The following is a 15515-nucleotide window of genomic DNA, read 5'->3' as shown; positions in this document are numbered from 1 at the left end:
AAAAGCATACGAAGGACAAGGGATACTTACGCCCAAAAACGCCAAAATAAACCATTAGAATGCGTTAACCTTTATAGCGTCGAATCTTTAAAGTGGCTTTGGTTTCTCTAAAACAAGTGAAATTCACATTCGGAATCAAATATCACCCTTTAATTGTGCAGTTCATTGTGAAATAGTTATTGAAAATTTGTAGAAAAGAGAAAATCAACAACATTGATTATGGCGAAGACTATTAAAGTTGTCAGGAAAAAGGATCCCAAAAAAAAAAACCAGTCGGATCCTTTGGCAAGACAAAAACTTGTTTGGAAAATTGGACATGCTTTGACTTTGGTTTTTGGTTTACTATTTTCCATTACGTACTTCTACCATGTCTTAATCTTCTTCAAATACCGTTCCTGGAAGTGGCTGTTTTTAAGGGTCAACAGAAACTACTCATTTATTCAAAGTAAGAGGTGGTACATGAAATTGTTAAGTTGGAGTCCGCAAATAATGTACCGTTTGTCGTTAATTGGTGTATTTATGTCCGAGTCCGTTACAATGCAACAAAACTGGGTCGGACTTAACCCTACGTGGAATGACCTTCTTTCTTCTGAGAACTTTCATACACTTTTGATTGCTTGTTTGTGGTTCTTCGGTGGTGGCAAGTCGTTTTACAAAATTTTGCCCTACATGATTTTAAGTTATCTACACTTAACAAAAATGAACTATGAATTGAATGCTAACAAAGAAGAAAAGATTTCTACAACATCTAAAGACAGGAAATTGTTACATTTACTTGCCTACTCCGAATTGCTTGTAATACTAGCCTTAACTCTAGACACTATGTTGTTTAAGACAGGAACATCTGGATTTATGCTGGTTATTTACGTTAGTATTTACTGGTTGCGGTTGAACTTCTCACCATATGCACAGGTGACTGTTTTAGAGTTGCTTGTCAAGTTTGAAAAATATGTTCCTAAGAAGTATAAAGACAAATGGCAAGTTATAAAGAATTTCGTTTATTTAAAAATGAAAGAGCACGAAAAGAAGGCTGAAGAAGTTGCCAGATATGCGTAAGGAATTCTTTGACTAAATGTGAGGCAAATATGCAGGGATTATATTAAACTTCTTACTTTCATCTCCTCTTATTTCTCTTTACAAAACAAACTTTAAACATTTGCGCAAAAATTAAAGACCTGCGTATACAGTTTATTTAATTACCTTAAATACTATCTTATACTCGGTTATCCGGTTTTTTAAATTGTTTGAGTCCAACCGTTCTAGCTATTTTAGGTAGCCACTACTTCCCGAACAATGCCTTTCATAACACAAATGTACACGTGCAAATAAACATACATAAAAATATTATTGAAAATACAGATTATTTATTATATATAACCCATTCCCTGTTTATTCAGAAGCAGTAGCTCTGGTGTAGATAGCTTGCTTAGAGTGCTTGGAGATTGGCTTAATGATACCTTCCTTTTCCAAGTGTCTCAAAGCAATTCTAGCCAAAGAACCACCGATCTTTAATCTATCGACCAAAACAGAGACAGAGACATATCTGTAAGTTGGAACTTCCTTCAAGATCCTGTCGTATTTTTCTTGGTCTAAGATGACAGCATGTTGAGCTCTGTCTTTCATGGACTTTTTGGACCACTTCTTCTTAGATTTCTTACCACCAGCAAGGGCAGCAGCGGCTTTGGCAGCTTTAGATAATTGTTGCTTTGGAGGCATGATTTATTAAGTGTTCTAATGAAAAAAACAGTGAGAATGCACTTGTTAGTAAAAAAACTCGAATCTAGAAAAATTTAGGATAAAAACTATCTGTTAATGACTCGGGCTGAAGGATTCGTTCTATTAGCGTAGATATTCGCTTAAGTGTGTACTTCCATCTTCTAAAACTGGCTTACGCAGTTGGCACTATACTGTGAAGATATATTAGGTACATAATCAGCCATTCGTTAAGGTATAACATTTTTTTATTAAATCTCAAAATCTGTATTACTAGTCATTAATTCATTCTATCCGCATGATTTGTTTCCACTTTATTGACACATACACTAAAACTAACAGGGCTTGGCGGTTTTTGACAAACAAGAATAGGTCTTAAATTGTTGTATAGACAATCTTAATAATAATAAATGCTCTGTGAACATTAACAGATACATTCGTGAAGTGGTTCAATTGCGCGATCTTTTCGTTGAAAGGCATCCTTGCTTTTCTCGGAACTAGGATTGGAAACGAGGAAAAATTGTTCTTGATTTGTGTCTGGGTTTAGAAAATGCACGGTTGTATATAGACGAAATATATTCTGTAATATAAACAACTTTCAATACGAACCTTATTACGTCCATCCTTAATGTACAACTGATGGCTTAGTTGAGTTTTGGGTTATATGTTGGGATTTTGAGAATTGTAAGAATTTCGAGACGATTTTTGGGGTTCCATTTTTGATGAAGACGGTATTTTTTGTATACATAATATAGGGGATGCACAAAAGGGAATTGATAATTCCACTCAGAAATATATTTATTTGTGAGAAGTGGATGAATTTTGAGATGTGTTGTAATATAAATCAACAATCACCTACTAACTAGTATTTTCGTTACAAGTATATTATCATTTACGGTGCTAGAAGATGACGCAAATGATGAGAAGTAGTCATCTAAATTAGAGGAAGCTGAAACGCAAGATTGATAATGTAATAGGATAATTAATGACAAGGTATTAAACAAGAGAACAAATAAATATATTTTTAAGTGGAATTATCAATTCCAGTTATTGGATTCCTATATCCTCGAGGAGAACTTCTAGTATATTTACATACCTAATATTATTGCCTTATAAAAAAATGGAATCCCAACAATTACATCAAAATCCACACTTATCTCATATATACCAAATAATATTGCCTTTATCAACAAACGGAATCCCAAAAATTATCTCAAAATTCACCCATATCTCAGAAAAATGGATGATAAGTGAGATAATAGTGGAGTTTGATGTAATTTTTGGGATTCCATTTTTTATAAGGCAATAATATTAAGTATGTAGATATACTAGAAGTTCTCCTCAGGGATTTAGGAATCCATAAAAGGGAATCTGCAATTCTACACAATTCTATAAACATTATTATCATCGTTTTATATGTTCTTATTCATTGATCCTATTACATTATCAATCCTTGCGTTTCAGCTTCCACTAGTTTAGATGACTATATCTCATCATTTGCGTCATCTTCTAACACCGTATATGATAATATACTAGTAATATGACTACTAGTTAGTAGATGATAGTTGATTTATATTACAACTGTTGGAATAAGTGATTACTACTATACACCTATTCGTATAAATTGGATTAAGTTATTGCAACTATACGTCTTCGTATAAATTGAAGTAGAAAAATTCTAATAATAGAATTTACTGCAGTAATGAGATAAAGATCTATTAATTGATCAGAACTTATTATATAAGAAGATGAGTTATCATCAAATTCTTATCATTAACACTCTGATTTATGTCTGAACCTTTTGGTTTAATATAACTAATCAGCGTGTGTTTTATATACCTCTCTTATATAGATTAAGAAGGAACGACTATTCTTAATTATTACAACTTACTAAACTACTAATTATCAACATGGCGACCCCAGTGAGGGATGAAACAAGAAATGTTACTGACGACAACATTTCTACGCAGGTTCAATCAAGAGTCAATATTCAAGATACTACTAAAGAAATTAAAAATTTTATTATCGATACTTCTATTGATGACAAACAGAGGAAGCAAGCCTTAATTGATTTAGAAACGTATAAAATATTTTTAAACAAATTAACCGTTAAAAAGAATAAGATTACAAATGAGGTTAAACAGGATGACGATATTTCAAATCTCGATCAGTTAATGGAAATCGATGAAAAATTGAAAAAACTAGTAATGTAATTCTTGGATTAAAAAGAAAGTTAGAATCGATTGATTTCGATAAAGATGTTAAAAGGTTACATGAAAGAAATGATTCAACTGGGACATATTATTTATTCGATACTCTGACCTCAAGAAATAGGAGATTTTACCCTAAGGATTGGGTATTTAAGCATAAGATGACTAAAATCGAAAATATTCCTGTTTTCTTGAACAGCTTTCAACAATTCATTGAGAAGTACGAATTTGATGACATTTTTGATCAACAAATTAAAAACATCGATTCTCGTGAAAATGAAATCTTATGTAAGGTTATCAAAGAAGGTTTAAATGAAAGTCCTGATATAATGAACATTAACACAAGTGATATCTTTAGAATCATCCGTGACTTGAAGAAAAAATACATAAGCCTTTATGGTAGAGAAATAAGACAAAAGGCTTGGAAAAAAGTGTTGGTGGATACAACTTGTAAGAATACTGATTTGTTAATGAATGAACTTCAAAAGTTAGTATTAATGGAAAAATGGATCCTTTCAAAATGTTGTCAAAATTGTTCAAATCTTACATACATTTTAGAAGAGGCAATCCTTGGAACCTTACATGAATCTTTGAAAAATCCGGTTAAACAACGTTTACATATATACTCAATTGGTAAAAATGAGAGAATTGAAGAAATTTTAATCAATATTGTAATTGAAACAGTAATGGACTTGAGTTCAAATGACTCTTACTATTCAGAAAGAAATTGTAAGTACTGTAAATCGAAATTCCACAGCTCAGTTAACTGTAGAAAGAAATTAAACAGAGAACTTAGGCATTCAACGCCCAGCTACTCAAAAGGTTATTATTCACAAGGTTCAACCCAAAAAGAATATATTAAAACAGGCACGAAACCAGTCAGAACTTTTGAAAAAACAGAAGAAGAAGAACAAAAAGGGTTCAAACAAAAATCTAGTCATTATTGATACTGGTTCAGGTGTCAATATCACGAACAATAAAAATATATTGTTTGATTATGAAGACAACAAAGAAAAGGTAAAGTTCTTTGGTATTGGGAAAAACAATGCAGTTTCCGTTAAAGGATCAGGATACATTAAAATTAAATGTAACACAAATGATGATTACTTATTAACTCATTATGTTCCTGAAGAAGAAACTACTATTATAAGTGGTTATGAGTTAGCTAGAGAAACCGATCTGGTGTTAAGCAAGAACTATTCTACCTTGGAAAACAAGGATATGAACATAAAAACTCATGTTAAAAATGGAATTATTCACGTAAAAATGGATGACTTAATTGATCACTCAGCATATGATTCCAAAATCAATGCAATACAACCAACTTCTTCTAACAAAATTAGACTGAAGCCCAAAATTATAAACTTAAAAGATGCTCATAAAAGAATGGGACATACAGGAGTTCAACAAATTGAAAACTCAATTAAACATAGTCATTATGAAGAAAATCTTGACTTAATAAAAGAACCAAATGAATTTTGGTGTGAAACTTGTAAAGTTTCAAAAGCCACGAGAAGGAACCATTATAAAGGATCTATGAACGAACACAGTATCGATCATGAACCAGGTTCATCGTGGTGCATGGATATCTTTGGTCCAGTATCAAATTCGAACTCGGATACGAAAAGATACATGCTTATTATGGTTGATAACAATACAAGATATTGTATCACCTCCACACATTTTAACAAAAATGCTGAAACTATTTTGGCTCAGATCAAGAAAAATATTCAGTATGTGGAAACTCAATTTGACAGAAAAGTCAGAGAAATCAATTCAGATCAAGGAACTGAATTTACAAATGATCAGATAGCAAAATATTTTGTTTCAAAAGGAATTCATCATATTTTTTCTGCTACACAAGATCATGCTGCCAATGGAAGAGCAGAGAGATACATCAGAACTATCGTTACTGATGCAACAACATTGTTAAAACATAGTAAATTACGTATTAAATTTTGGGAATACGCAGTGACATCTGCTACCAATGTACGCAATTGTTTAGAAAACAAAGCCACAGGTCAACTGCCACTACAGGCAATCTCTAGTCAACCTGTGAAAGTGAGATTCATGTCCTTTTTACCCTTCGGAGAACAAGGAATAATTTGGAATCATAATCACAATAAACTAAAACCATCAGGACTTCGTGCTATAATATTATGCAAAGATCCTAATAGTCACGGATACAAATTTTTTGTACCATCTATTAAAAAAATTCTCACTTCAGATAATTACACAATTCCAGACTATGCAGTGGATCCAATATTAAGGAACACACAGAACATATACCCAGATGATCAAAGTAGATCAGATTCCATCAATGAAGCAGAAAACTCAGATGCTGTTTCCAGGTTATATGATGCATTGGAAAATTACGAAGATGACCATAAACAAGTTACACTACTTACAGACTTGTTCACCACAGAAGAATTAGCTCAGATTGAATTAAATGCTAAGTACCCATCTCCTAGTGATAATCTAGAAGGTAATTTAGACTACGTCTTTGCTAACATAGAAGAAGAGGAAGAAGACAAATACAATCATGTGAAAAACATGGATATAGATTCAGATCTTCACTCAAAAGAAAAGATCACTACTGAAAGCGATCGAAACGAAATTAATAAATCAAGTAATACTGATGAGGATATTCTCGATGAAAATGTTTATAGAGTCCCCACGGCACTACAAGAGAACCTTGTTGGAAGCCAGAACAGCATAAACATCAACAATGATGATAATATTGCTAGTAGAACGCATAGGAAGATCAGTGGAAAGGAAATAAATTACAAGGAATCATCAGAAGATGAGAGCGATTATATTTCACATGATCCTACTAATGAATCAGTTACAGTTGCAAGTAATAAGGACAATGTAACAGATGATAATATCTTACAATCACAACAAGAATTATTCGAAAACATTGTTGATCCAGAAGTATTACTTGAACAAGATTTAGATTCAAAAACCTCAAGTTATGACACCTCTCAATACGTAGATGTTCAAACTGAATCAAATGTTACATCATTAAAGGACAATGATGTTCAAAATGATGACTATTCTACTCACGAAGAAAGTCATCACCTGCCCCTGGTTATAAATGTTATGGACAATACTGACCAAACATATGTTGAATCAAACAAGGTAGAAAACAAAAATAACTCTGATACAAGTATCTCATCGGAAGGTAATAATGAAGAGTTAGTACAAGTGATGGAAAATAGCGAAGCGGAAAAATCGAATGCTACACTAAAATCATCAATAATAACAGATGAAACAATTGAGTCAGAAAAACCAGCAATAAACAAAGCTGGATTCCTGAATAAAACGTTTAATTCTTTGAATAAGAAAAGAAAGCGGCCTGTTGAAAACAGGACCTCGTTTCATGACATGGTTGAAAGAGACAATAAGCGTCAGAGAAAGAATATAATTAAATTACTTCCGGATAACACAGAAACAAGTTCTGCACCGAGAATTAAAACCATATACTACAATGAAGCTATTTCAGGAAATGCTGATCTCAAAGAAAAACATGCTTATAAAGAGGCATACAGGAAAGAATTACAGAATCTCAAGGATATGAAAGTATTTGACATCAACGTCAAATACAACAGATCTGATGTTCCCAGTAATTTAATAATTCCGACAAATACAATATTCTCAAAGAAGAGAAATGGTATCTATAAAGCAAGAATTGTTTGTAGAGGTGATATCCAGACACCAGACACGTATAACGTTATTGGAACAGAATCCCTAAACCATAACCACATTAAAATATTTCTGATGATTGCAAACAATAGGAATATGTTCATGAAAACACTAGATATTAACCATGCGTTCTTATATGCTAAACTGGAAGAAGACATTTACATTCCACACCCTCATGACAGAAGATGCGTTGTTAAACTAGATAAAGCACTATATGGTCTCAAACAGAGTCCTAAAGAATGGAACGACCATCTTAGACGATATCTAAATAGTGTTGGATTAAAAGATAATACTTATACTCCAGGACTATACCAATCCAAGGATAAAAAACTCATGATCGCAGTTTATGTTGATGACTGTGTGATTGCAGCAAGTGATGAACAAAGACTAGATGATTTCATAAACAATTTAAAAAAAACCTTTGAATTGAAAATTACTGGTACCTTAATAGATGGTATTTTGGATACAGATATTCTAGGAATGGATTTGATCTATAACAAAAAACTTGGTACGGTTGATTTGACGTTAAAATCATTTATAGAAAAAATGGGTGAGAAATATAAAAAGGAATTGGATAAGGTTAGAAAAAGGTCAATTCCACACATATCAATATACAAGATTGATCCTAAAAACGGAGAATTAAAAATGACCGAAAAGGAATACAAAGACGGCGTGTTGAAATTACAGCAACTATTAGGTGAACTTAACTATGTTAGGTATAAATGTAGATATGATGTTGAATTTGCGGTTAAAAAGGTGGCTAGATTAGTAAACTTTCCTCATAAACAGGTGTTCTACATGATTTATAAAATCATACAATACTTGGTACAACATACGAATATAGGCATACACTATGATAGAGATCTTAACAAAGATAAGAAAATCACTACTATCACAGATGCATCAGTTGGAACAGAATACGATGCACAATCAAGAATTGGTGTTATAATTTGGTATGGAAAAAATATCTTCAATGTTTATTCTAATAAAAGCTCAAACAAGTGCGTATCCTCAACTGAAGCAGAACTTCATGCTATCTATGAAGGCTATGCAGACTCAGAAACACTGAAGGCAACCTTAACAGAACTCGGAGAAGGTGGAGATAAGGAACTTACAATGCTTACTGATTCAAAACCAGCTATCGAAGGTTTAAATCGGAGCTATCTACAACCCAAACAGAAGTTCACATGGATAAAAACAGAAATAATTAAAGAGAAAATAAAAGAGAAGATTATAAAACTAATAAAAATAAAAGGTAAAGATAATATAGCAGATTTACTTACCAAACCAGTCTCAATATCTGATTTTGATAGATTTATTAAAGTATTGAACAATCAGATAACACCACAGGATATTTTGGCCTCAACGGACTATTGATAATTAAAATTACTTAAGAACCAAACACATAGCAGATATCTGTTGGAGTACAATAATATATCTTTAAGGGGGCATGTTGGAATAAGTGATTACTACTATACACCTATTCGTATAAATTGGATTAAGTTATTGCAACTATACGTCTTCGTATAAATTGAAGTAGAAAAATTCTAATAATAGAATTTACTGCAGTAATGAGATAAAGATCTATTAATTGATCAGAACTTATTATATAAGAAGATGAGTTATCATCAAATTCTTATCATTAACACTCTGATTTATGTCTGAACCTTTTGGTTTAATATAACTAATCAGCGTGTGTTTTATATTGTTGGAATGAAAATCAACTATCGTCTATCAACTAGTAGTCATACTACTAGTACATTATCATATACGGTGTTATAAGATGACATAAGTTATGAGAAGCGGTCATCGAAATAAGTGGAAGCTGAAATGCAAGGATTGATAATGTAATAGGATAATGACTGACAAATATAAAATGACAATAAAAGCATATACAGAATTATGTAGAATTACGAGTTCCATTTATTGGATTCCTATATCCTCGAGGAGAACTTCTAGTATATCTACATACCTAATATTATTGCCTTTATCAACAATGGAATCCCAACAATCATCTCAAAATTCGCCAATCTCTCATGGTAGCGCCTGTGCTTCGGTTACTTCTACAGAAGTCCACACAAATCAAGATCCGTTAGACGTTTCAGCTTCCAAAATTCAAGAATTTGAGAAGGCTTCCACTAAGGCTCATTCTCAACAGACAACGACACCTCACTCGTCTGCTGTTCCAGAGAACCATCATCATGCCTCTCCTCCAGCTGATCAAGTACCATTGCCACAAGATGGGCCGCTCCCACAGCAGCGCATGATGACTCCCCAACAAGCCAATATTTCTGGTTGGCAGGTATACGGGCACCCAACTTTGATGCCGTATCCACCTTATCAAATGACACCCATGTATGTTCCATCTAAGTCAAACTCACAGTTTACACAATATTTACCACCTGATGGAACACATCGAAACACTTCATCACCCGAGTCCGAAAATTCATTTACTGATTCATCCTCAGCGAAGTCTAATATGACATCCACTAATAATTATGTCAGACCACCACCAATCTTAACCTCACCTAATGACTTCCTAAGTTGGGTTAAAACATACATTAAATTTTTGCAAAATTCAAATCTCGGTGATATTATTCCGACAACAACCGGAAAAGTAGTACGTCAGATGACAGATAATGAACTCACCTTCTTATGTCACACTTTTCAATTATTCGCTCCATCTCAGTTCCTACCCACCTGGGTCAAAGACATCCTATCTATTGATTATACGGATATCATGAAAATTCTGTCGAAAAGCATCGAAAAAATGCAATCTGATAATCAAGAGGCAAATGACATCGTGACACTCGCAAATTTGCAATATAATGGCAGTACGCCTGCAGAAGCATTTGAAACAAAAGTCACAAACATTATTGACAGACTAAATAACAATGGCATTCACATCAATAACAAAGTAGCATGCCAACTAATCATGAGAGGCCTATCTGGCGAATACAAATTTTTACGCTACACACGTCATCGATATCTAAATATGACAGTTGCTGAACTATTTTTAGACATCCATGCTATCTATGAAGAACAACAGGAATCAAGACGCAGCAAACCTTCTTACAGGAGAAATCCGAGTGATGAGAGAAATGATTCTCGAACTTACATGAATACGACCAAACCCAAAGCTATAACTCGAAGTTCCCAAAAAACAAATAATTCGAAATCAAGAACAGCCAGGGCTCATAACGTATTCACATCTAAAAACTCTCCCGGTACTGACAACGATTCCATCGGTGAATCAACTACCGGACCGATTCAATTGAATAATAAGCACGACCTTCACCTTAGGCCAGAAACTTACTGAATCTACCATAAATCATACGAATCATTATGATGATGAACTTCCTGGACACCTTCTTCTTGATTCAGGAGCATCGCGAACTCTCATAAGATCCGTCCATCACATACACTCAGCATCACCTAATCCTGACATAAACGTAGTTGATGCTCAAAAAAGAAATATCCCGATTAACGCTGTTGGTGATCTTCAATTTCACTTCCAGGACGACACCAAAACATCAATAAAGGTATTGCACACCCCGAACATAGCCTATGACTTACTCAGTTTAAATGAACTGGCTGCAATAGATATTACAGCATGCTTTACCAAAAACGTATTAGAACGAGCTGACGGCACTGTACTTGCACCTATCGTAAAATATGGCGACTTTTACTGGGTATCTAAAAAATATTTGCTTCCATCGAATATCTCTATACCCACAATCAATAATGTTCACACAAGTGAGAGAACACACAAATATCCTTATCCTTTCATTCATCGGATGCTTGCACATGCCAATGCCCAGACAATTAGATATTCACTTAAAAAGAACACTATTACGTATTTTAATGAATCTGATGTTGATTGGTCTAGCGCTACTAATTATCAATGTCCCGATTGCTTAATCGGTAAAAGCACCAAACACAGACATATCAAAGGATCACGGCTAAAATACCAAAATTCATATGAACCTTTTCAATACCTACATACGGACATATTTGGCCCTGTTCACAACCTACCAAAGAGCGCACCATCCTATTTTATCTCATTCACTGATGAAAAAACCAAATTCCGTTGGGTTTATCCATTACATGACCGTCGCGAGGATTCTATTCTCGATGTCTTTACTACGATACTGGCTTTCATTAAAAACCAGTTTCAGTCTAATGTTCTGGTTATCCAAATGGACCGTGGTTCTGAGTACACTAACAAAACTCTCCATAAATTCCTTGAAAAAAATGGTATAACTCCATGTTATACAACCACAGCGGATTCCAGAGCCCATGGTATCGCTGAACGGCTAAACCGTACCCTATTAGATGACTGTCGTACCCAACTGCAATGTAGTGGTCTACCGAATCATCTATGGTTTTCAGCAGTCGAATTCTCTACTATCGTAAGGAACTCACTAGCTTCGCCCAAAAGCAAAAAATCTGCAAGACAACACGCTGGATTGGCAGGACTTGACATCAGTACTTTGTTACCTTTCGGTCAACCCGTCATAGTCAATAACCACAACCCTGACTCAAAAATTCACCCTCGTGGTATCACTGGCTATGCTCTACATCCATCTCGAAATTCTTATGGATATATCATCTATCTCCCATCCTTGAAGAAGACAGTAGATACGACTAATTACGTTATTCTTCAAGGCAAGGAATCCAGATTAGACCAATTCAATTACGACGCACTCACCTTCGATGACGATTTGAATCGTTTAACTGCTTCTTATCAATCGTTCATTGCGTCAAATGAGATCCAACAATCAAATGATCTCAACATAGAATCCGACCATGACTATCAATCTGACATTGAATTGAATCCTGACCACCAACGAAATGTACTTCCAAAAGTACCAATCCCCACTGACTCCCCACCTCCTTTAACTCATACTGAAGAATCAACGCCTATTTCTAAAACCAAGACTCGAGCACCCAGAGAAGTTGATCCAAACATATCTGAATCTAATATTCTTCCGTCTAAGAAGAGATCTAGCATCCCAAAAATTGCTGCTAACGACAGTACCGGTTCGGGTGGTATAAATAAATCAGATGTTCCTCTACTTACTCCTTTGTTCAAACCCGACACACAACATTCGTATCAAGCCAATACATCTAATGATTTCGGTGACTCAGACTCACAAAGTGACATTGATGCTGACTATAAGGGCGTGACGATACCCAGTTTGGGTGGTACCAGCAACAAAACTGATTTGCAGATAAGTGATCCAGAGACTGAGAAAAGGACCAAACACCGTCCACCTTCAATCGATGCTTATCCACTGAAAAAGGACTCATCGCACCATATTTCCCCTATAAAAACACCAGTTACTCGTCCCGAACAGAATATCGAGGAATCTATTATCGCTGATCTCCCTCTCCCTGATCTACCTCCAATACATACTACCGAATTCCCTGACCCATTTAAAGAACTTCCCCCGATCAATTCTCGTCAAACTAATTCCAGTTTGGGTGGTATGGATGACTCTAATATCTCCGCTACTACCAATAGCAAGAAAAGATCATTAGAAGATAATGAAACTGAAATTGAGGTATCACGAGACACATGGAATACAAAGAATATGCGTAGTTTAGAACCTCCAAGGTCAAAGAAACGAATACTGCTGATCGCAGCTGTAAAAACAGTAAAATCAATCAAACCGATACGAGCAACCTTAAGATATGACGAAGCAATCACATACAATAAAAATATTATAGAAAAGGAAAAATATATCGAAGCATATCAAAAAGAAATCAATCAACTACTAAAAATGAACACTTGGGATACAGACAGATATTATGACAGGGAAGATATAGACCCTAAAAGGGTAATAAACTCAATGTTTATCTTCAACAAGAAACGCGACGGAACTCATAAAGCTAGATTTGTTGCAAGAGGTGACGTTCAACATCCCGATACGTATGACTCAGGTATGCAATCCAACACTGTACACCATTATGCATTGATGACATCTCTGTCTCTAGCATTAGACAATGACTATTTTATTACACAATTAGATATATCCTCGGCGTACTTGTACGCAGACATTAAAGAAGAATTATACATAAGACCCCCACCACATTTGAGAATGAATAACAAGTTAATACGTTTGAGGAAATCACTTTATGGTTTGAAACAAAGTGGTGCAAACTGGTATGAAACTATTAAATCATATCTGATACAACAATGTAATATGAAAGAAGTTCGTGGATGGTCATGTGTATTTAAGAATAGTCAATTGACAATTTGCTTATTTGTTGATGATATGATATTATTTAGCAAGGACTTAAATGCAAATAAGAAAGTTATAGAAAAACTTAAGAGACAGTATGATACGAAGATTATAAACCTAGGTGAGGATAATGATGAAATACAATATGACATTCTCGGATTAGAAATCAAATATAAGAGAGGTAAATACATGAAGTTAGGTATGGAAAACTCTCTAACTGAAAAACTACCCAAAATAAACGTACCTTTGAACCCTAAAGGAAAGAAACTTGCTGCTCCAGGCCAACCAGGCCTTTACATAGACCAGGAAGAGCTAGAACTAGAAGAAGATGATTACAAAATGAAGGTACATGAAATGCAAAAACTAATAGGTCTAGCGTCATACGTTGGATATAAGTTTAGATTCGACCTATTATATTACATTAACACGCTTGCACAACATATACTATTTCCATCCAAGCAAGTGTTAGATATGACATATGAATTGATACAGTTCATATGGGATACGAGAGATAGACAACTAATATGGCACAAAAGCAAATCTACTAAGCCAGCAAATAATTTAGTTGTTATAAGCGATGCCTCATACGGCAATCAACCGTATTATAAATCACAGATTGGCAACGTATTTCTACTTAATGGAAAGGTAATTGGAGGAAAGTCCACCAAGGCTTCATTGACATGTACTTCGACTACAGAAGCAGAAATACACGCAATAAGTGAATCTGTTCCGTTATTAAATAATCTAAGTTACCTCGTACAAGAACTTAACAAAAAACCAATTACTAAAGGATTACTTACTGACAGTAAATCTACAATCAGTATAGTTATGTCCAAAAATGAAGAGAAATTTAGAAACAGATTTTTTGGTACTAAAGCAATGAGACTCAGAGATGAAGTATCAGGAAATAATTTGCACGTATGCTATATCGAGACTAAAAAGAATATTGCAGACGTATTAACCAAACCTCTTCCAATAAAAACATTTAAACTACTAACAAACAAATGGATTCATTAGATCTATTACATTATGGGTGGTATGTTGGAATGAAAATCAACTATCGTCTATCAACTAGTAGTCATACTACTAGTACATTATCATATACGGTGTTATAAGATGACATAAGTTATGAGAAGCGGTCATCGAAATAAGTGGAAGCTGAAATGCAAGGATTGATAATGTAATAGGATAATGACTGACAAATATAAAATGACAATAAAAGCATATACAGAATTATGTAGAATTACGAGTTCCATTTATTGGATTCCTATATCCTCGAGGAGAACTTCTAGTATATCTATATACCTAATATTATTGCCTTTATCAAACAATGGAATCCCAACAATCATCTCAAAATTCGCCAAGCTCTCATATATACCTCTCTTATATAGATTAAGAAGGAACGACTATTCTTAATTATTACAACTTACTAAACTACTAATTATCAACAACAACAATAAGCTTACAAAACTACTAATTATCAACACTGACAACAGCTGACCAAACTAAAGGTAGCAAAGATGTTATGAGGTGAAGTGGTAAAACCTTGCTCATGCAGTTTTGTATCCGTGATAGTTTAATGGTCAGAATGGGCGCTTGTCGCGTGCCAGATCGGGGTTCAATTCCCCGTCGCGGAGAT

At 34.2% G+C, this 15515-nt stretch overlaps 4 protein-coding genes and 1 non-coding gene across 5 annotated transcripts; 4 read left to right on the top strand and 1 right to left on the bottom strand.

Moving 5' to 3' along the window:
* Window positions 1-219: 219 nt before the first annotated feature.
* On the top strand, window positions 220-1056 carry SMKI06G0750 (uncharacterized protein; the record flags this gene model as incomplete). The annotated part of the gene is made up of 1 exon (XM_056222121.1): window positions 220-1056. The coding sequence occupies one exon, from the start codon at window positions 220-222 to the stop codon at window positions 1054-1056; it is 837 nt and encodes a 278-aa protein (XP_056081844.1).
* A 333-nt stretch (window positions 1057-1389) lies between these two features.
* On the bottom strand, window positions 1390-1716 carry RPS25A (40S ribosomal protein eS25; the record flags this gene model as incomplete). The annotated part of the gene is made up of 1 exon (XM_056222120.1): window positions 1390-1716. One exon carries the CDS (start codon window positions 1714-1716, stop codon window positions 1390-1392), a length of 327 nt encoding a protein of 108 aa, XP_056081843.1.
* A 7908-nt stretch (window positions 1717-9624) lies between these two features.
* On the top strand, window positions 9625-10947 carry SMKI06G0730 (gag protein; the record flags this gene model as incomplete). Its single annotated transcript, XM_056222118.1, has 1 exon — window positions 9625-10947. The coding sequence occupies one exon, from the start codon at window positions 9625-9627 to the stop codon at window positions 10945-10947; it is 1323 nt and encodes a 440-aa protein (XP_056081842.1).
* A 478-nt stretch (window positions 10948-11425) lies between these two features.
* SMKI06G0720 (uncharacterized protein) lies at window positions 11426-14893 on the top strand (the record flags this gene model as incomplete). The annotated part of the gene is made up of 1 exon (XM_056222117.1): window positions 11426-14893. The coding sequence occupies one exon, from the start codon at window positions 11426-11428 to the stop codon at window positions 14891-14893; it is 3468 nt and encodes a 1155-aa protein (XP_056081841.1).
* A 548-nt stretch (window positions 14894-15441) lies between these two features.
* Window positions 15442-15513, top strand: Smki_6.trna5D. The gene has a single exon. It is a non-coding gene; the product is annotated as a tRNA-Asp (tRNA).
* The last annotated feature ends 2 nt before the right edge of the window (window positions 15514-15515 follow it).

The sequence above is a fragment of the Saccharomyces mikatae genome (assembly GCF_947241705.1).
Source record: "Saccharomyces mikatae IFO 1815 strain IFO1815 genome assembly, chromosome: 6".
NCBI lineage: Eukaryota > Fungi > Ascomycota > Saccharomycetes > Saccharomycetales > Saccharomycetaceae > Saccharomyces > Saccharomyces mikatae.
Note: the sequence above shows the minus strand (reverse complement) of the source record. Positions and strands in the feature narration are given on the sequence as shown.